General features: G+C 39.9%; 1 protein-coding gene across 1 annotated transcript; it reads left to right on the top strand.

Moving 5' to 3' along the window:
* The first annotated feature begins 6,507 nt into the window (after window positions 1–6,507).
* On the top strand, window positions 6,508–14,732 carry KCNV1 (potassium voltage-gated channel modifier subfamily V member 1). The gene is made up of 3 exons (XM_037048419.1): window positions 6,508–7,972; window positions 8,780–9,309; window positions 12,235–14,732. Exons 1-3 carry the CDS (start codon window positions 7,506–7,508, stop codon window positions 12,744–12,746), a joined length of 1,509 nt encoding a protein of 502 aa, XP_036904314.1. The 5' UTR covers window positions 6,508–7,505; the 3' UTR covers window positions 12,747–14,732.
* Window positions 14,733–23,088: the final 8,356 nt, after the last annotated feature.

Raw genomic sequence — 23,088 nt, 5'->3', positions numbered from 1 at the left:
TAATTTTTGAAATTTATGTTGAAAATTATTTGCAATAATTTTCTACTTACTGAACAACTTCAAATAAGAAAATAATTTTTAAAAAACACAGATATACTTGTTAACATACTTGTTCTATATACAGATATGAATAAATACATACTCATCTGGAAATCATCTTGTTATTCTTAACATTTCCAGATCGTCAATAATTCTCTGTTCTTAATTTTTCATAAGCTTCTGCCATCAAAATTAAAACACACAGGACCTAGAGTCATGGTAAATATTGAATGTATTACTACGTTAACAATTTTCCTTAAAAAATCCCTGTTTATTTTATTTCTTATTTTACATATTATTTAATTGAGACTTATCTTGACTTAAAATACCATAAGTGGTACGGAACTGGATATTTCTCACTACGAGCATAAGAATAAAACATTCCCAATTTCCAAAATGGATAAATTTAACCTTATGGAATTTTTTTATTAAAGCAAGACACATTTGCTATGCTTTGGCTTCCCTCTGTTTCCATTACTGGGAAATCTGTTTGTTGGAGAACTGGGAGGCGGGGTCTACATTTGAGCTGTCAATCAGATGCAATGGTGTAAAGGAGAAGCCATATGGCTCACTGCTGCTTTTTATGTTTTAAAAAATGACAAATTTTTATGTTCACTTCTCACCAGTGTAATTATGGTGTGCAGAGAAAACCTACTCTGGAATGCCTACGCTGATCCAAGGCTCTTTTTCAAATCAGCCAAATTAATGCATACCAACTGAAAACCCATATTTCTATGCTTATGAACCAGTGGAAAAGTATAAGTGGAACACACGGTTAGAAGTAAAAAAGCAGTCGTTTTGACCTCAAACAGAATTGGGTTTATCCAATTTGTGCGCAATGAATTAAATAAATAAACTATTTATTTAAGTTGTTCTATGCACTTAAATTCAGATTATATGTCAGGTATTCTATTCAGGTTTATAATCCAGTTAACAAAAGTACTTTGGCATGGATTCCAGCATATATTTCCTAAAAAGTCACTTCATACTCTTTAATTGGATCGCATTTTAAATGCCATGAAGGTACTATTTAAAGAAACTACATTATACAACTAAGAAGAAAAATTATTTCTCCTTACTCATCTCTACTATTTTCCCTATACTACTTCTGATTACTCACTATTTTTCTTATATAGAGGAATAACAATGTTATCCACTAATATGAAACTCATTGTAAACCTTACTATATTGTTATTTTTCCTGTGTTATGTTGTGTGCATTCATATATATGATATAAATTATATAGATTATATATACTTTATCTGTATGTATATATAATCATGTGCCTAAAGCTTGCAAAATTAAATTTTTATAAATATTTAATGATTGATAAAAACTTTTTTATGCTGAGTGAAATAAACCAGGCATCAGAAGACAAATACCATATGATCTCACCTTTAACAGGAAGCTAAACAACAAAACAAACAAGCAAGCAAAATATAACCAAAGACACTGAAATAGAGAACAGGGGGACAGTGACCACAGGGGAGAGGGGAGGGAATTTCAGGGGAAAAGGGGAAGAGTTTACAGGAACAAGTATAAAGGACACATGGACAAAAACTAAGGGAGGTGGAAATGGACAGGAGGTGGGGAGCGCTGGGGGGGGTGGGCTGGGATGGGAACAAAAGACAGAAAACTGTACTTGAACAATTAAATTAATTAATTAAAAATAATTTTTTTAGTTTTGAGTCGATTTCAGGAAAGTCACAGAAATGCAACCTAAAAATCCTGTAATACATATACAATGCAAAGATGACCTGTCTTCCAACTACAGAAATGAATTCAAGTTTATAGTTCCTTGATAATAAAGTACTGAATAGAATAAAAATGAGCCTAAATGCATTTTTTACTCCTAATATTAATAAATCATGTGTACTTGATAAGAAGCAGTTTTTAATGGTTCTGTATGACTCAACCTCTCCATTAACAGAAGGGAATTCAATAGAGCTGGGTAAAAAGTATTTAATTGAAATTTTCAAATTCAATACTGGGTTCACTTAACAGCTCACGGACATGATGAGCACAGCATTTGCCCTGCTTTTGCTCCACTGCTTCTAAATCGTGTTTATCAACGTTGAAATTTCAGTGTAATTATAGGAGTTAATCTAGTGAACAATAAGTGCCTGATTCTACACTTTTTCTTGGTAACTTAGGAAAAATTTGACTATGAATTTTGCATACTATACAGGCATCATGAGAGTGTTTTAATGCCCCATCCAGTCAACTACCTCCTTTAGGATGGTTAGAAGAAAGACCCAATTTATTAAAATGTGAACCCACGAGCTATGACCTGTAAAGTATAGTGACCCCTTAATTATTTGAAGCATAGAATAGGAGTTTTCTCTCTATACAGAATTCTTAATTCTGAAATATTGCAATAATAAAAGTAACAATAGGCATAATGATACTGCACTAAAATGTTTACATAGAGTATCTCATTTAATTATAAAACAACAGAAGGTAAGTACTATTGTTATTCCTATTTTACAGATAAAGAAAATGTGACAGAAGGCTTAAGAAACTTGTGAATGTCACCCACACAGCTAATAAAAGACAGAGCTGGGGTCGGCTAGGTGAAGGCAGCAGCCAGTATTATCACAATCTTAACCTCATCATCACCATCATCAACTCATCCCATGATCTCTTTAGCAGACTGAGCTAAAAAAATGAGTTTTGGGGCGGTTCCAAAAATAATTGCCTCCCCTTGGAAGAAATCCAGAGCAAGCCTACATTAAACTAAATTCTGCATTAGAGTAGGCTGCTATACAGTTGGGAGGATTTATTCCAAGCACCTAGAAGGCACAGGGAAGATGCATAGATAGATTTGTGAGATTGTTCTTTCCCTTTAAACACATCCCAGTGCGATGAAGGGAATGGAGACAAAGTCACTTGTCCATAACACCTAAAGGCATTTTTAAAGAGCATCGCAATGAGTTCATCTGGTTGTCAGTTTCTGGGGAATCAAACAAAGAGGCATTTATACTTCACAAGAAATATCCACATTGTTAGTGAATGATGAGAATTAAAGGGATTTGAGTATAAATGTCTGAGTGTGCAATGAGAGCACTGAAAATGAAAAGGTAGAGTTCACTCAAGTTGAATTCTATAAAGCCCTCTATTCAAAATTATTCCCTCATTATATTTCCTTTTATTTAATATTTTAAATAATGGTGAAGCTTATTTTAAATATAATAATGTACATTTTCCTTAAATGTCTCAATGATTTATGATGTATCTGTATAATCATTTTTAAATATTCATATCAAAGATGACGATTTCACATAAACACATAATATATTTAAATAAATCAGCGAAAAGGAGAATATAATAGCACCATAAATACATTCTCATTTTTTTAAAAAACAAACAAAATGCTCTAGATTTTTAATAATAGGAATTTCTAATATACTTAAATGGCTTTCAACTGTTATCAAGAGAGCCAGGCATTTAAAGTGTACTGTGATTTTCATTTTGATCCAATTTAAAACATGACTGTTAAGAATGGGTGATGTTCATGAATAAATCTAGAAATAGTGATAAAAATTGGAGGAATTAAAAACACTAGTTGTACCTTAAAATTTACTACACAATCTGACATTTCAAAGATTTGATAGACAAAGCCAAACACCAGTAGAGCATTTCATAACAAGACTGCTAATGGAAAGTCACCTGATATAACATCAAATGACTGAGGAAATACACCCAAAGCCATTAGATTATGACTATTGAAACTAGTGCGAACTAGATTATTCTAGGATTATTCTCCTTTCACTTCTTGATATACTTTAGAGTATATCTCAGGTCAAGATCAGACACCAGGAAAAATATCCTCTGAATAGACTTAACTCCCACCCCCAGCCCCTTTATCCTACCCTCTTCATGAGTCCCTCTGACTCAAACTGAGACATCCAATGAAGGAGTAGAGGGACAATAACGGGAATTGGACAGGGAAGAAGGCAAAGATTTCTATCGCCCAAGAGACTATATGTTAAAATGGGTCATTTGTGTTTATACACTCCCCGTTAACTAGTCATTCTCTCTCTTGTTATGATTGTTTTCACTAGTGGAAATTGTTTTAATCATAATTAAAGCCCAAGTGACATTTTTCAGGACCCTAGCAGATGAGGTACAATCTGGAGTCAGAAAGGCCCTGGTTTCAATCCCTTCATACACTCCTCCACCTGTTCACTGCGTAACTGGGACAGTCACTGAGTGCCTGTGAGCTTCCTGAGTTGAAATCTGTAACTAAGGGTGACAGCACCTACTTCATGGGATCCTTGTGATGAACAGATGCTTAACTTGGGCCTTATACTTAAAGAATGTTTAATGCCATAATGACTTCTACAAGACACCGCTAATGACAATGGAAGACTAGAGTCCTCATGGCCGCAGAGGAGAACTGCAGGCCTCAGTGTCTTTCGCTTCCTCTGGTTCCCTGTCCAAGATCTCCCCTCTGACCCAAAGCTGTTATTCTCCTCTGCGAGTTTTCCTCCCACCTCACTGCATTCTGTAAAGCTAGGACGGGCTTTATTGCTATTCATTTACTAAAGTTATTCACACAAGGGCATGAATGAGGCTAAACAGAACTGTGGACTCTTGCCTTTGTCAGTGTCCACGGAATCTGTAATTGAGATGTTGGGGGAATTTTTCTCCCCGTGTAAAGGAAAGCTCTGTTACCTGAGAAAACAATTAATAGCATAGTGCCTAAACATACTGAGGACCTACTCACCAGGATAAGTATGCCTCCTCCCTATCTTCCATATGCAAGAGTTCTTTACAGAGGCAAAAGTTAACCAAATGGGTAACTGTCGAAAGACTCATAAACTAAAAACGCTATACCGTTTTTTAACTTTCACTGAGGTCCCTTTTATTCTCATGGAGAAAAAAATCTGAGTTCCACCCTGGCTGGTGTAGCTCAGTGGGTTGAGCACAGGCTGCAAACCAAAGGATCACCAGTTCGATTCCCAGTCAGGGCACATGTCCAGGTTGCAGGCCAGGTCTCCAGTGGGGGCCAAATCAGACGCAACCGCACATTGATGTTTCTCTCTCTTTCTCCCTCCCTTCCCCTCTCTCTAAAAATAAATAAATAAAATCTGTTTTAAAATGTGAGTTCCACAAGGACAGGGGTCTTATCTGTTTTCTTCACAGATCTATCTGGAGCACCTAGAATCGTGCCTTGTATGTAACAGAAACTCAGAAAACATTTGTTGAAAGATCTGGGAAAATACACCTTTAAACTCCTGCCCTTGTTTAGAAACCTGAAAAATAAATAAATAAAACTATGTTTTGATTTTACTTGAAAATCATACAAAAAGGATGTGTCCCAAGCCTTGTGTTTTCGAGGGCAGCTTCTGAGGATTCATCCTGGCTTTGAACCTGGACTTGTGACCCACCCAATAAAGTGTAAACCACTGAATGTTTCTGTGCCTCAGTGTCTCCTTCTGTAAAATGGGTATACATCTACCTCATAGTATTGTTATTACGATAAAAAATGGTACTGAATGAGTAAATAAGCTGAAACTTCCTGGCATAAAATAAGTGCTCCATAAACGCTGGGTGTTTTTATTAAAACCTGAAAATTCACTGAAGAAAATATCAGGCCCTTGAAGTCAACACCCCTGAAGGTCTCCCAGCCATGCCAGAACGGAATAGCCACGTGTCATAGCAATCTATGAAAAAGTTTCCCATATTGTTTCAAGCTGCCCTCTCATCTCTTCTTGATGCATGAGTACACTTTCTAAAACTACATGCAAGGGGGAGAAAGGATGAGCGCGTTTTCACTCTCTTGCAAAGACTTGAACAATGCATTATTCCCAAATGCTTGCTGGGAATGAGAAAAGCTTGAACCGGGCCACACAAAGCAGTTAATATGACTGCTCTCACCCTGAATTTAGCAGACTTATGCAACTAGAAAATTTTGGTTTTGTTCCCTGAATTTGGGAGCACACAGAGTCAAGGAAACGGCAATCTCACACGGTAATCCTTGCGGTGTCTTCAGGATGAATATAACGTTCAGTCACTAAGCGCCTCACTTCCTCCGCCTGTCTCACTTCCCTCGCTCCCTGCATTCCCCACAGCTGGTGCTGGGGACCGAGACTGGCTCACTGGCTCCCAGCCAGCGAGGGCGGGGGCGGACACTCGCCTCGCCGCCGTAGCCGAGGGGACTGAGCGGCTGGGCGGGTGGAGACCAGGCGAGACGAGGCAACAAGCTCCGAAGCGCTCAGCTGCGAACACAGTGTTCCTCTTGGACCTGGCAAGTCGGACCTCACCTGTAAACCAGGAGGATCAAACCAGCGGCGCCCACTGGGCTCAGCCCAGAGGTGCCGGGATCGGAAGGTGAGTCGCCCTGTCCTCCTCCCCACGCCACTCGGTGTCCAACAGGTTGGCCAGAACGCCACTCCCAGGGGCGCACGGGTGTGCTCCTCCTCTCACCTGGGCGCGTTGCGCCGCTTCTCCCTGCACCGTTACTATTTAAACACCTGACCCAGCCCCCGCCAGTTCTATTCCCTGGCTTTTGCCTTTCCCGCTCCTTAAAGGAGAGTTCTGTCCTGTGCCTGGGAGGCTCCCAGAACACCTGCTCTCCCGGAAACCTGTGGGGACAGAAATGACTAAACCGAAAGTGCTTAGACACTCGGCGGCAGCTGGCACTGGTACCCCTAGTTGTAACGGCCTCGCGGAGGCGCCAATTAAAAGCCGTCATTAATTATCCTTATTTCTCAAGCGGAAGGCCAAATCTGAGAGAGGCGGGAGAAGAAGATAGTGACAAACCAGATGGGAATGAATGGAAGCAAATGATGCGGCCCCCTCGCCCAGGGCACCTCCCCACGTGCACTCGGCCACCCACCCCCAAGTGAACTCTCCCGTGGAGGCCGAGGAATCCGCCTCAGTAAAAGAAGAGGAGGAAATATAAATCTTCAAGTTGGAAGAAACTCAGACCGGGTTACCACTGCCTCTGCTTTCTGAACTTTTCGTTTTGGTGCCCTGCGTGCAGGAGTGAGTCTTGTTATCCCCTTGCTTGCGTTCTGCTCGCCAAGAGTCAGAATCTTGTCGTCCTCCTTCAGGCTAGACCGCCCTACACTCCCTCCCCACCCGGTGGAACACCCCTCCCCACCCCCCAGCCAGGCTTTCAATCCCTACACCTACACTGCCGTTACAAAGTCGGGGAGGGGGTGCAGAAGTCTGCGGAGGCCACAGAAACAGGCAGTGTGCCCCTCAGCGGTCCTGAGCTCAAACCACACCCGACCATTTCTGGGACACGACCCCTCTCCTCCCAGCCTCCAAGCTCCAGCACCTCGGCGCTACGCACTCGAAGCTCCCTAGCGGCGAGAGGTACCAGCGCAGCAGTGGAGAGAGTAGGGGTGCGCAGGTGGGGGGCACCCCCCTCGACAGCCCGGGAAATCCCGGCCGCCACCAGGGGCCGTGCCACCTCCGCAACTTTGTGGAGCCCCCAGACAACAGCGGCCGGGATGGAGCTGTCTCCCCGCGGCCGGACGCCGCCAGACTCGCCGCTGGACAGCGTCTCCCTGGCCTCGCTGGACTCCAGCGTCTTCTGCAGCGAGGGCGAAGGGGAGCCCCTGGCGCTCGGGGACAGTTTCACGGTCAATGTTGGCGGCAGCCGCTTTGTGCTTTCGCAGCAGGCGCTGTCCTGCTTCCCGCACACGCGCTTGGGCAAGCTGGCCGTGGTGGTGGCTTCGTACAGACGCCCCGGGGCCCTGGCCGCCGCGCCCAGCCCCCTGGAGTTCTGCGACGACGCCAATCCCGTGGACAACGAGTACTTCTTCGACCGCAGCTCTCAGGCGTTCCGCTACGTCCTGCACTACTACCGCACCGGCCGCCTGCACGTCATGGAGCAACTGTGCGCGCTCTCCTTCCTCCAGGAGATCCAATACTGGGGCATCGATGAGCTCAGCATCGACTCCTGCTGCAGGGACAGGTACCGCGATAGGCTCGGTGGCTGGGCGGGGCGGCGGGAGCATTGGCGGGAGGGCGGCAGAGGTGCAGATGTGAGGCTTTGCACAGGACTCGCTCAACCCAGGCCTATGAATATTCGGCCACTTCTTAGCTGAACGTGGGGGGGGCGGGGCTGGAAAGCATCAAAGCCAACTTTTGGTTGGAACTTTTTGAACCTTCTTTTTTTTTTAGTGAATGTATGCCAGTTCACTTACAAGGCAAGGGTGGTTGGACATGCAATAAATATTTGTGATTGAATACATGAATCACAAAAGCTATGCTCCAAAAGAGGCATTTATAGGGATGTAGGTCTCAGTATGGAACATTCTCATTTATCAAACCTAGGACACTCACTTTCAAAACTCGGAAACATGCCTTAAATCCAGAAGATAGAAACTCCATTCCTTGACTTTGATGATGACTTTGCTGGTATTTTTTTATTACTGTTATATCTTCATGAACACCTTTCCATTACACACACACACACACACCCAAACAGTTCCATATGGCCAATTTATATTTGTGTTAAAGAAAATGGATTGAAAAATATATTGCAGTAGCTTTGTTCTGTATCCTTTTGTATGAACTTCTACCACAGAAGTTTTAAAAATAATACGCCTAAATGATAAAGTTAGAACACTGTGGGCAAGAGACAGCCTGGGTAATTTATGAGTGAACATTTTCTGCATTTTACTAAAATAAGAAGCATCACCTCACTGCTAAGTTCAAATCTCATTTTAATTCCATATTTTACAAAGTTGACTAATCACCAAGTTGTCTTCTCTAAAAGATACTTCAGAAGAAAAGAGCTGAGTGAAACGTTAGATTTTAAGAAGGACACAGAAGATCAAGAAAGTCAACAAGAGAGTGAACAGGACTTCTCACAAGGACCCTGTCCCACTGTCCGCCAGAAGCTCTGGGACATCCTGGAGAAACCTGGGTCTTCCACAGCTGCCCGCATCTTCGGGGTCATCTCCATCATCTTCGTGGTGGTGTCCATCGTCAACATGGCCCTGATGTCAGCTGAGCTGAGCTGGTTGGACCTGCAGCTGCTGGAAATCCTGGAGTACTTCTGCATTAGCTGGTTCACGGGGGAGTTTGTCCTGCGCCTCCTGTGTGTGCGGGACAGGTGGTGCTTCCTCAGGAAGGTGCCAAACATCATAGACCTGCTGGCCATCTTGCCCTTCTACATCACTCTCCTGGTGGAGAGCCTGAGTGGGAGTGAGACCACACAGGAGCTAGAGAACGTGGGCCGCATCGTCCAGGTGTTGAGGCTGCTCAGGGCTCTGCGCATGCTGAAGCTAGGCCGGCATTCCACAGGTATTCACGTTTCATCGGTGTCTTTTAATGCGCTCCTGTTTGTAAGCATTAGGGATTTGACCCACAGTCCGAGGCAAGCAACTCTGAATTGATGCTCAAAATGCCAACTCTCATATTTTATCCAACCGTAGTCTCCAAAAAGTTATTAGGAAGCAAAAACTTGAAGTTGTTATCACAGGTATAAAGGAAGCAATGCTTGTCGGACTCTCTCTCTGTGAGAAATTTGAGAAATAATAAGACCACTTGTTAACCTCAATTTGTTTTAATGCAGTGCCTAGAAGATGTACAAAAAATAAAAACACTGTGCCTCTCGAAGGTCCCACATAAAATATGCATGAGCAGCACATAAAATATATGCATAAATTATACATGATATTTAGGAACAATAAGCCAGTTTCTCTTCTGTGTCCAAGAAAGTGCTTGCCACACATGTTCCTTGGCAGGAGAGAAATTCTCTCCCACTGAGGTCATTCTCTGGTTACCCAGAGAGATGACCAGGCCCTAGTGGCCTTCTCCCAAGTTTTGAAGAAACAATGGACATATTTGCTTCAGAAGAAATCAGAAGACACCAATCAAGGCTTTACCTAGCATCTGAGAATTTTCTTGTCCTTGACTTGAGATGCATGAAAGAGATGATAACAAGAATTCCTTAGCTTTTCATGTGCATCATAAAGCCTAGATAATCTAACAAACACCCTCCCTAGAAAAACCTCCACACAGCACAGTTGTACTTGAAAATTATAGTCAATGTCAGGGAAGCAATTAAGGACGAGCCTGGCCTCCTGAGGGCAGTGGTTCTCAGAGGAGAACACATTTTAACAAGAGCTCTCCCAGGAGCACACATTTTAACAAGCCCACGAGTAATTTTGATGTACGTGGTTCTTGGACCCCACTGTAGAACCACTGGAGTGGGACACCATATTAATATCATACATACTGGTGAAATACATATGACTACACATAACTTGGCTAGAGAATCCTATTACCCTAGGTACATGCCTGCCTGGTAACCTAGAAGAAGTTAAAAGTGGTTGTCTCTCCCTATTAACACAGGGAGAAATTAAGCTGAGAAACTTTTCTCATTACTAAAGTGAATTAACCTAATATAATTTTGGTAATGTGTTTTCCTAGCTAGTCTCACATACCCGGGATTTGATAATGGGGTTCCCAGCAACTTTTAGAAGCACGACTCTTTGTTTCCTGACATATATAATGGGATGCTTTCTTTTAGTATTTGTAGCTCGCTTCACAGGATTCAATTTTAAAACACCCAGTAAAGACCACATTTTTTTCCCAAAAGAAAAGAAGAAGAAAATAATAGTAATTTCCACAATGTCACCTTTTCAAAGGTTTGTTTCAGTTCTAAAACAGTACAAAGTATTAATAAAGCATTAATTAGTGAAAAGATGAACATGTACAAACATTAGGCAATTTTATTTCAAGCATTACATTTAGCAAAATATAGACATAGATGACACATTTCCCTGTGTAATCGCTATGCATATAAATGGAGAGGTATTATACAATAAGTTAGAACAATGGCAACCCGAGAGCCTGGGTTTAAATCCTGGCTCTGTAGCTTTGTACTAGAGACACTCTCTGTCTATGCCTCAGGCTTCTCATCTGTAAAAAAGAATAATAATTACAACATCAATCTCATATCGATTTTTTGAGAATTATCTGAGTTAATAGATGTAACATGAAGACATTCAGAGCATTTTATACTTCTTTACTCAATTGCTTCAAAGATTGCATCTTGAAATGAAAGCAGTCTCTCCCCAAACTAGGCTTTATTTTCACATGCTGTCAGTTTATTTCAGAAACGCAATTCAACACAGACACATCATTCTAAGAGGTATTGCTCTGGCCTTCAGAGACAATGTCACTGTGACATCAGGTTGATAGGACTTCAAAATGTGGATACACGTTAGTAGTATCTCTCGAATGTTAGAAGGGACACCTTACTCAAATAAAGTCCCATTATGGTTGCGCCTTACTCTTCTTAAGGCTCAATCTCTTCAGAGACGGGAATGGGCTCTCTTCGGTCTGTCTCCTAGCGTGGCCGTGAATCCCCAGAACAGCAGTTGGGATTCACCAGTGCCTCATAGTGGGGGATTTCCTAGTGGCTCCAGTCCTCCACACATTTTTGCAATGGAGGAATTTTCTAAATCCAGGTCTACTTCCCTAGAAGAATGCAGAAATTTTATGCACCCAAAGGAGATATTTTTCCTGGAGTTTTGGTATTCAGGTTGAGAATCTCAATGGGTGGCACAGGAGTTCAAGAACTCAGATTGTCTTCTCAAGGTGTGCACTATGTTCCCATGTCAATTTTGTCGGCGATGCCTGACTTGCTTCAGCTGTTTCACTTCACTCCCACGGTGTATGTCCTTTTCTGCATCTGGCTTTCGGATAATGATATGCCATTGTGTTAAACTTTATTGGGAGGGTGAGAAAAAAAGACACAACATAGAAGGGGACAGCATTACGCTGGCATTAGAAAAGTGTGCCGAAGTAATGCACTGCAATGCAATTCTGACCGAGTGTGCCCCCACATGCAACACTGCAAAGGCCCCCCACTGTACGGAGTCACGTGCACATTCCCATCATATACCCCTGACTGCTTTTCCACGTCACCCCTCACCTTTTTCTATATAAGTAGTAGGTGCTTAATAAATACATCAGTGGGTGAATACATTCTTCCTCTCCTTCCTGATCCAGCCCCATCAACTAAACTTATGAGTTTCCTGAAGACCAAGATTGTGATTTGTCATCTATACACCCCAGAACATTGCCCACTGCTGCAAACATATCGATATTAGATTAGAAATGCATGCTTGTGGGTGGATGTGAAGGAAGAGAGGGGAGGTTGGGAGAAGGGAGGAGGAGGGGGGGTGCCAGTGACTGACAGCAGATGTTCTATTACAGGATTGCGCTCACTTGGGATGACAATCACCCAGTGTTATGAAGAAGTCGGCCTACTGCTCCTGTTCCTGTCTGTGGGAATTTCTATATTCTCCACCGTGGAATATTTTGCTGAGCAGAGCATTCCTGACACAACCTTCACAAGCGTCCCTTGTGCTTGGTGGTGGGCCACAACATCCATGACCACGGTGGGCTACGGGGACATTAGACCAGACACCACTACAGGCAAAATCGTGGCCTTCATGTGTATATTATCGGGAATCCTTGTCTTGGCTTTGCCTATTGCTATTATTAATGACCGCTTCTCTGCTTGCTATTTTACCTTAAAGCTTAAGGAAGCAGCTGTTAGACAGCGGGAAGCTCTAAAGAAGCTCACCAAGAACATAGCCACTGACTCATACATCAGCGTGAACTTGCGAGATGTCTACGCCCGGAGCATCATGGAGATGCTTCGACTAAAAGGCAGAGAAAGAGCAAGTACCAGGAGCAGTGGAGGAGACGATTTCTGGTTTTGAATGCATTTTCAATTTATTTACAGAACTTGTGAAAAACTTACTCGGTGGATGAAGCCTTGATACAGTCATCGGTGTACTGCCGAGGAGTCCCTTTTGAGTACTCCCTGTGTTTGTTTTTGCTGAGACACTGCTTGGTCTGCTAGAATAGTTGATATCTCCCCAAACCCCTGCACAGTGCTTTGATAGACTTCAGTATCAAAAACGACCATTGAGCACAACCCAATAAGCAAGCCCAGTATGCACATGTCAGAATTGCCAAATATAAAATATTGCAGTACCTACAACAAAGTTGATTGTTTTATGTATCACTAATTTTAAAAGTTTCTTGCATCACTAATTTTAAAAAATAACGTTAAATTGTGTAGCCCAGAGAAAAGATAAGTAAACATTTAGGAATACAATGAGCAACTTTGCTATTTAAAGACATTCCCCTAAGGAAATAAAAAAAACTTTACCCATCCATTAAAGCTGTTGAATATAACAATCACCTCTGCAAAAAAAAAATATCCTGATTTGTTGGTTATGTCTTCCCTCTGGTGCAAACCTGGCTCACAAACAGACTGACCTCTGTATTCCACCGTCACTAAGGCTTCGAGAAGCACACATCTTCGGCCTCCCCGCTGTGGGCTGTATGCAAAGTATGAAGCAGATATCTCTTAGTGCTTCATGGAAAATAGATGGTCTTTAAATATCTCTTTATTGATGTAGTGTTCACGTTCTGTTTTTAAAATCATGAACGTGTAAAGGTGAAGTGAACAGGTTAAACTTAAACACTGAAATTATTCGTTAGTCTTATTTTATAAAATTAGAATATGTTGGATGATATCACTGGATGAACTTGAAGATCTTTTATTTGTTAAAAATATATGCATAATTTTCTGACTGTCAAGGTAAATAACTAATGTTCAAACTTCGCACGCATTGTGACCACACTTGGACATTCATGATCATAAAATTCCTAAACATTCTGTTATATAATTAAAACCAAAATCTCTAAACCTAATAATTAGTTGTTTCCCAATATTCTAGTAAATGAGGTTTTTAAAACTAATAATATGGAGTGTTACTTTAATACCTGCATTTTCAGTGGGTGTATTATTGTCCACAATGGGAGGAAAATTTGTTCTTGGGGAACAAAGGTATCTTACTCTTTTTAGTCATAAAACATATGTATCTGTGCAATCCATAAACATATATAGAATATAACTCTGATGTTAAAATTTAATAGGGTAGAAATTAGGAAAAAATTCCTAAGAGGCTTCTTTTCAGGGTTGAGTAGTAATAAAAAAACGTAGAAATACTGCTTTAATATATGACTATATCATATTGTATCAATTTTACTGAAGACATTCTATTATACTATGAACTACAAAGAAAAGAAATAAAAGAGAGTTAAAATGAGAAGCTAGTCAATTGGAAGATGCCATTAAGTGTAAAATACATCCAGGCTTTGGATATGTAAAAACTTAAAGTATGCATCTTAAAATCAATGAAAATCATATCTACTACCTCCGGTTTTCTGATATGCATTTTTAAGCTCTAAAAGCATTTTACTGATGTTATAACTTGTAGATTATATCCTAAAATGCTTTAATCCACTTGGCTTGTTTCCACTTCTCCCAAATATTATGAAAGTTTATCCACGGGTAGTAATAAAATAATTTTCCTCGTACACACAATTCCTGATGTTAAGCCCAGCACAAGGCCCCTAGTTCAATCCCAGTCAGTCTTAAGGGGAATGGAAGGTGGACCCAGACGGCAGACTGACGTGGTTTCTCTAGAACTCTGTCCAATAAACACGGTTACTTTAATCCAGGACCGTGTTCTATACTCATCACATATTATTCCTATTATACAATTACTATTCCTGTTCTCTTCTAAGTACATAGTTCACATATTTATTCATCAGCGAATACTTGTTTTGGACCCAGTGGTGTGCTGGCCTAGCGATTCTTTATTATACCGTACCAAGTCCTATTCTCCTGTATTCACTGTGCTATTTGAGGGTTTGTGGGGAATACAAATGACGAAGACGAGGCATAAGGAAATGAAATAACATCCACATTCATACAGCCCATACTCGGGTGACAGAGCCATGACTAAACCCCAGTCTGCTGGAAACACCCCTAAAGGTCACATCACCGGTTTCATTATTCCCAGCAACCTACATGTGGGGCATTTACATCACAGCAGACGAGCCAGTTTCTCGTGGGTGGGCAGGGTTAATATGCCTTAAGAAAAATATCCGCTTATTCTCAGAGGTGGATTGGTGCCTTGAAGAAAGAGTTGCCCTCACACCTTAGAGTCATTATTAACTAAGAAAAGATCATCTTTAGAATAATTAATAGTTGGAAATTTAAAAATTAAAAAACTATATGTAATATATATGTGTTCTTTTTCATACCACAGAAGATTCTAAACATGATCTCCACAAATGTGGTATGTCAGTTGTATGAATTTTGTCATGATGTGGACATTTCAAAAGAAATCTTCAACTATCACTACTTAGTCAACTTTGCTGTTAAAATAAAATACCAGTATAGTTAGTCAACAAAGTACACATAAGAAAACCAAATTTAATTTAGATAACAAATCAAAGGAGGAACTCTGTTAGTTTTATGTTCTATCATTAAAAAACATTTGACATTATTATTACGTCTAAGAATTATTGCTACAAAATAATATTTAATTTTTTGGAAATATAAATAGTGGAATTTTTGGCTTTCTGCAAGCTCAGAGAATACTATTTAAAAACATTCGAGTGAAAGAGGTAATTCTTGAGTACTTCAAAGAGCAAGGGTAAGAAATTACAGAGCTCTCTCTGGTAGAAATGGTATCATGTTCATGCTTTATTTTTCTTCTACAAATGGAAGAAATTGTTGCATTTATCATTTTAATGCAAATTAGCACTAAGTACCATGTCTTAGATGCACAAACAAGTTAACTGAAGTAGAAATCCTAGTGCTGTATTTCAATATGCAATTCTTACTGTCATTAAAACCTTTTGACTAGCCCTTGCAAAAAATAGATATGCTGGCCCAGGTTTTGTAAGCAAACATCATCATTGGTAAGCTTACTCTTTTTGGAAAATATTTCCACTGATACATTTTGACAACATGAAAAGCCTACTCTTTTGAAACATTACCCATTAATATATCTTTCTTATAAATCCTTCAATACAGGTCCAAGAAGATATTGGTTGGCAAGTGATGTGGTCTAATGCATCCCTTTTTCATTTCTTTTGTAAAGCACCCCCCCCCCATAAACCTCTCTCCAAGCCATGCTGATGTATAGCATTAAAATGTCACGTAAGGAGAGTTTTAATCATAAACTCCACTGGCAATGGCTTACATTGCACGTCTTCAGTGGTAAAGGGATAACCTGGATGCTCGCCATATTCATGTCTTTACTCGCCTTACATCAAAGTCATTCCCTTATTTACCTCCTCATCTCCATCGCCTCTGAGGTCCTTCCTGCTATGCAGTTGGGAAAAGCCAAACCTTAGTTCAATCCAATCTGGTGCCTACTTGCGCCTGCTCCTGAAGAGCTGGTCATGGTAACAGAAAAGACATCGTATGCTGCTGCTCTCACTTCACACTCATACCTACAACCCCAAATGGGTTCTGAATGCCGCAGGCAATCATACTGCGATTCCTGAATGCATCCACGGTTGCTAGGTAAATATCAACCTCTTGCACCTCCCTGGGATTCCACTTTCACCCAGAAAATAAAATCCTTTGGAAGAGATTTCCTGCAGGAGCTGGCACACACATTTATTCACGTTTGTCCATGTTTATCCACCTGTACCTGTTCTCTCTGCCTTTCCTCCGGTGATTGGGGTTGAACGGTCCATCTCGTCCCTGCTGTGCAATGCTGGAGCACTGCTTCAGAAAGGCGTCTCCCTCTCACTTTCCCTACAGGACCATTCCTAGCAGCATAACAATGTAATCTAATTTTTCTCACCTTAAAAAGGAAAACAATGAAAACAAAAACTAAGCAAACAACTACAATAGGAACAGAATCAGAGAAATGGACATCACATGGAGGGATTTCAGTGGGGAGGGGGAAGGGAGGAATGGGGGGAAAGTACAGGGAAGAAGAAGCATAATTGGTAGGCATAAAATAGATGGGGAAATAAAAAAATAGATGGGGAAAGATGAAAATTATATAGGAAGCAGAGAACTCAAAGAACTGTTGTGTACAACCCATAGACATGAACTAAGTGGGGGAAAGCTGGAGGGTTGAGGGATGCAGGTGGAGAGGGGAAATTGGGGAAACTGTAATAGCAGTTTCGATAAAATATACTTTAAGAAATGAAAACAAGCAGGAAAAAAATCCTTGGAACTACTTCACCCTCCAGGCAATGACTGGTTCCCTTCTCTGCATTATGGCAAAACTCCTTGACAGTGTTTTCTATACTCACCCTCTTTATTTCTATACTCACTTTTTTTTCCTATTCTTTCTTGAAAGGCCATTCCAGGTCAGCCATCATCCCATCACTGCTAAACCCAACCATCAATTCTGATACTGTGTATTGCTGGATTCATCTGCAGCATTCACAAGATTAATTAGACTCCACCTTGAAACCCTTTCTTCACTTGACTTCTAGCCCACCACACTCCCCTGATTCTCCCCTTCCCCTGCTGCTCCATTCGTCTTTTTGGTTGAAGGGGTCAGCCCATCCTAGTCCTCATCTCTTCTCTACATACATTTTTCCTTGATAAAATCATCCTGTTTCATGGTTTAAATGCCAGTGATACTTGGTCAACTCCCAAATGTCTGCCTGAAGTCTAGACCTCTCCTCTCATTTCCTACATCTTCAGACTTGTGTATGTGACCGCCTATTCAGTATCTACATCTGGGAGTCCAATACATATCTCATGATCAATGCATCCAATGCTAAAATATGACTTCCCCCAAACCCCACATTAGTACAAGTGCCCTGAGAGGAGGTTGAGCGGGTGATTATTGTAATATTAATTATGTGCAAGACATTTACTGGGAGGAAAAGCTTGTGGAGGATAAAGAGGAGGAATCGAGAGAAAAGAAGGAACCTTCAGACAACGGTGTTGATCTGATACAGATAAAGAAGAGAGAAAGAGGAGGGTTGGGTAGGAACAGCCTCTGGTGGCAACCCAGTTCTAAGACAATTTCAGCCATGTTGACGGAGAGCCTTGAGCAAAAGCACTCTGTTAAGAAATCCCATCTCTTTTAGAAAATGGAGCATTAATACCTCAGAAGGCAACAGCTCGGGCTGTCAGAAGTTCTGCTACCTCCGGAGGAGACCGAGCTGTGCCTTTAGATGGCCATGGTGGTCTGCTCTGGAATGACACAAGTCTGCTTTTCTAAGTGTGTTCAGAAATAGCCATGGATCTCATGGACCCCATGGCAAGGGAAGACTTAGGAAGAGAATGAACTAGAGCACTCATTATTGCAGCTAGTCTCAGAACAGCAGCCGGTAGTCATTTCCATCCCCTCAGACTGCACCAGACTCAGTGATGCTACACAGAATTGTCATTTCCACACTACTTTCTTTCATCCTTGAACAAAAAACATGGCATTAAAAAATGGTATTCCAGGAGGATATTTCAAACAATGTAAATCCCATTTTATTCTTCTCTGAGCTGCTAACATCACGCTCAGTATGATGTGTTTTAACNTTCAGAAATAGCCATGGATCTCATGGACCCCATGCCAAGGGAAGACTTAGGAAGAGAATGAACTAGAGCACTCATTACTGCAGCTAGTCTCAGGACAGCAGCCGGTAGTCATTTCCATCTCCTCCGCTATCCACAGCACCCTATCACAGCACACTGTCCCCCATCACAGCAGAGCACCCTAAAAGACTTGGAGAGAAAATTCTAGTTCGCTTGTGTCACCCGCAGAGAAGAGTTTCATATCCTAGAAAACACTTTTATCATTATTGTGTACTGAACTGCACCAGACTCAGTGATGCTACACAGAATTGTCATTTCCACACTACTTTCTTTCATCCTTGAACAAAAAACATGGCATTAAAAAATGGTATTCCAGGAGGATATTTCAAACAATGTAAATCCCATTTTATTCTTCTCTGAGGTGCTAACATCACGCTCAGTATGATGTGTTTTAATAGGCACTATTAATAATCCAGTGACTCTGAAAAATACTTTTATGTTTTACATATCAACTTAGGTACACCCACAATAGACAGACGCATGTAGCTTTCAACAACATGATGAAATGAAATCTGAAACATCAGAAAATAAGATAACATTTGGATATCCTCAACATGTTCTAAGTTGAGCTACATTTCTTCCAACTATATGAGACCTTAAATCACCTTCTTTAGAATGTCTGTCGTCTCAGGGGTTTTATAAAAGAAGATAATGGTAATGTGTGCATTTTCTACATTATTCTATTGTTCACCCAAATTATTTCCAAATAAATACTAATTAAAGAAGTTTCTGCAAGTTTGGCACATGCACACACTGATGTGAAAACATACAGAGGTAAAGGAGGAAAGAGAAGTTTAGGATAACAAATATGACTTTTAAATTATTGAAGGAAAAATGTTTCTTGACTTGTATCACAAATCCCCTAAGTAATTCACAGGGGATCTATGGATAGAATTTCAATTATCTATCAAATAAGACAATCAAATCTTCCTTAAAAAGTAACTTCATGTTTTTCTAAACCAGGACAGTTTTCCCCAAACCATGTCTTTATACATGTCTTTGGTGTACAGCAAATGTTTTATTTTAAACTAGTCTATAATTATTATTGTCAACTAATTCTTAATGGTACATGTGAAAATAAAAGACAGTTACAGTTGCTATGGTAACTACAGAGGAAGCCCCTTTCAATGGGCCTTTATCTTAAAGTTCAAGAAAAATGAAATTTCTTCACATCCAATAATACCACCTTTATCACAGGCCATCAGGAAAAAACAAAAGAAAGAATAAATGAATGAAAATGTGTCAATAAAAGCCATCCTTCTATCTTTAGCTGCTCACAGGAGCTAATAACTGCTCCCTGGAAAAATCTCTATGCATAACAGTGAGATCTTTTTATTTAACTTTAAAAACAGACTAATTAACTAATAATTTTTAAAATGTACAATCAATGGACATTTGACAAATTCTCTAACAGTACTCTTCTACTTGACATTTTTGTTTCATTATTCTATACTATCTTGTCCACAGACTAATAAAACTGCTTTAAAGATATCACTTAATGAAACCACTTGCTTTGATTCAAAAATCCTCAATGTATGGACAGAGATCATATGGCATTTATCATATTATCTTGTAAATAAATCATCAGAGAAATTTTAGCAGATGCATTTGATAATTCAATTAGCAACATCATCTTTCCCATTCATTACTGACATCTATTTTCTAGAACTATTCTCAGAGCACACAGCAAGAGTTTTTTTTCTTTTAATTGTACAGGACATTCTTTCAAGGGCATATGCAGAGAGAGGGGCTAGTCCACTGGTACTTACATGAACATGATAATTAATGATCTGGAAACAAAAAAGTACTGTGACGTGATCTGCCCAATCAACATACAAATTGTCACAGGCAATATGATAAGAGCTTCTTGCTACCTTTGCTAAAATTTCAAAGACTGGTAGATTTGTGGATCAAAGAATGTGTTATGAAACAAAACACACACATTGGAGTAAAATAGAAGTGATTTTCATGAAACAAATACTGGAGCAATTTCCAATACTTGCATGGTATTTCTCTGTGTTATTGATATGATCCTTACTAGAAGTAATTACACAGCTCTTACTTTCCTATTTGGAAACAAGTTGAATTGTTTTAGTACACAGGGTGGGTTATTTTTTTAACTGCATAGCAAAAAACCATTAATGAGTAATGAAATAAACTGAGTTGTGACCATCACTTTTTTAATAGAGCAGATGGCCTAGAATGAAATGGAAGGGTGGGTCAGAACTGAGATGGATTAGGGCATTAAAGATAGCATACCATAGCATATATTAAAGTACACCACTATAAAAAAAAAGAAACAGGGAAAAATAAAGTGCAACTCACAAGTCCTGAGCAAGAACCACAATGCATTGCAAACAAGCATGGCAGCTATGGAAACGGGACATGGAAGGAAGGGGCTGGAAGCACACATTGCTGTAGAAGGATTACTCGCTCTTATTTCTTGACTTTGTGGTATATGATTTTGTCTGTCATTATAACTGAGGCATTAGGATTTCACAATTCAACTTTAATCAACATAATTCACAGTGGGTTGTGAGCCAGAACAAGTATAGTTTACCTACTATTGACAAAACTCTGTATTCCAATTAGGGTTGCTGTTTTTTTTTTTTTTACCAACTTCCTGTCGGTAGTATAACAGTCTTTCAGTTGCTGGTAAGTGTAATATTTTAATTGAGTTGAAACCAATTGCCCTTAAAACGGATTGCTTCATATATTAGAAAACAATAATGTGCAAATTACAGGACATATTTAAGACCTATCACTGGAACTTAAAGTGTAAATAATGACAATATTTGAAACAAATGACCTCTGTAATCAGCAAGCGTCTCCTTCACTTGAACTACATTGTAAAAAAATACAACACTTGATGACAGAGTTGGAACACAATTTTATTAAATGTGCAAACCCCAGTGAAAATAACAAATTTCAATATATTAATTTTAATGATATCCCTGTAGAAGAAAGATTTAAAACTTCAAAATGGAAAAATCACTCAAAATATAGCACACTGACTAATTAAAATATTCACAAAATATAATCAAAGAAAAATATTCACTTAAATAATTTCCTAATTTTCTATAACTGCTAGGAAAAATGCATTTTTACTTTAATTTATAACTTAGAACAAAGTAGAAAATAAAATGGTTCATACAACTTTCCAGAGAATGTATTACTTTTTAAATTATAAATCAACTGAAAATCCAAAACCATATTTCTCTCAGCCTATTTGTTTGTTTTTTTGTTTAGCTTCCTGTTAAAGGTGAGATCATATGGTATTTGTCCTTCAACATCTGGCTTATTTCACTCAGCATAATGCATTCCAGTTCCATCCATGCTGTTGCAAAAGGTAGGAGCTCCTTCTTTCTGCTGCATAGAATTCCATTGTGTATATGTACCATAGATTTTTTTATCCATTCATTTACTGACAGGCACCTAGGTTGCTTCCAATTCTTGGCTATTGTAAATTGTGCTGCTATGAACATTGGGGTGCATATGTTCTTTGGGATTGGTGTTTTAGGGTTTTTAGGATACAATCCCAGCAGTGGAATTGCTGGGTCAAAAGGCAGGTCCAATTTTAGTTTTCTGAGAAAATTTCATACTGTTTTCTATAATGGTTGTACCAGTCTGCAATCCCACCAACAGTGGATTAGAGTCCCCTTTTCCCCACACCCTCTCCAACATTTGTTGTTTATTGCTTTGTTTATGATAGCCATTCTGACTGGTGTAAAGTGGTATCTCACTGTGGTTTTAATTTGCATCTCTCTGATAGCAAGAGATATTGAGCATCTCTTCATGTGTCTCTGGATCCTCTGTATGTCCTCCTTAAAGTGTCTGTTCAAGTCCTTTCCCCATTTTTTAATTGGGTTAGTTGTCTTCTTAGAGTGAAGTCATATGAGTTCTTTGTATATTTTGGAGATTAAACCTTTGTCTGAGGTATCATTGGCAAATATGTTTTCCCATACAGTTGGTTGTCTTTTTATTTTAATACTGTTTTCTTTTGACAGTGACCAGAGGGGAGAGGGGAGGGAATTTCAGGGGAAATAGGAGAGGGATTTAGAGGAACAAATATAAAGGATACATGGACAACAACTAAGAAGGGTGGAAATGGGAGGGAGGGGGGAGCACGAGGGGTGGGATGGGAGTAATAGACAGAAAACTGTACTTGAAAAATAATTAAATAAATTTTTAAAAAACTATATTTCTTAGCGATACACAATATTCAGTATTTTTTCCTTCTCGTTAAATTTATTGGGGTGACACTGGCTAACATAATTATACAGCTTTCAGGTGTGCAAGTCCACAACACACCATCTGTACACTGTATGCTGTGCTCACCTCTCCAAGGCAAGTCTCCATCCATCACCATACATTCCCCCGCTTACACCCTCTTGTACCTCCCTCCACTTCTCTCCATGGCAATTACCACACTGTTGTCTGTTTCCCTGTTTTTCCTATTTTTTTTCTTTTTTGTATAATCCCTCCCCCATTCCCTGGATATCTGTCAGCCTGCTCTCTATCTATGAGTCTGTCACTATTTTGCTTGTTAGTCCGTGTTGTTCATTACATTCCACATATGAGTGAGATCATATGGTACTTGTCTTTCTCTGACTGGCTTCTTTCAC

Source organism: Sturnira hondurensis, unplaced genomic scaffold (assembly GCF_014824575.4).
Source record: "Sturnira hondurensis isolate 20B ecotype Veracruz unplaced genomic scaffold, ASM1482457v3 Scaffold0006413, whole genome shotgun sequence".
Lineage (NCBI taxonomy): Eukaryota > Metazoa > Chordata > Mammalia > Chiroptera > Phyllostomidae > Sturnira > Sturnira hondurensis.
Note: the sequence above shows the minus strand (reverse complement) of the source record. Positions and strands in the feature narration are given on the sequence as shown.

Coding starts and splice junctions, on each gene's coding strand:
- KCNV1 (XM_037048419.1), top strand. CDS start 7,506: ATGGAGCTGTCTCCCCGCGGCCGGACGCCGCCAGACTCGCCGCTGGAC. Junction 7,973..8,779: donor GACTCCTGCTGCAGGGACAG/GTACCGCGATAG, acceptor CTTCTCTAAAAG/ATACTTCAGAAGAAAAGAGC. Junction 9,310..12,234: donor GCTAGGCCGGCATTCCACAG/GTATTCACGTTT, acceptor GTTCTATTACAG/GATTGCGCTCACTTGGGATG.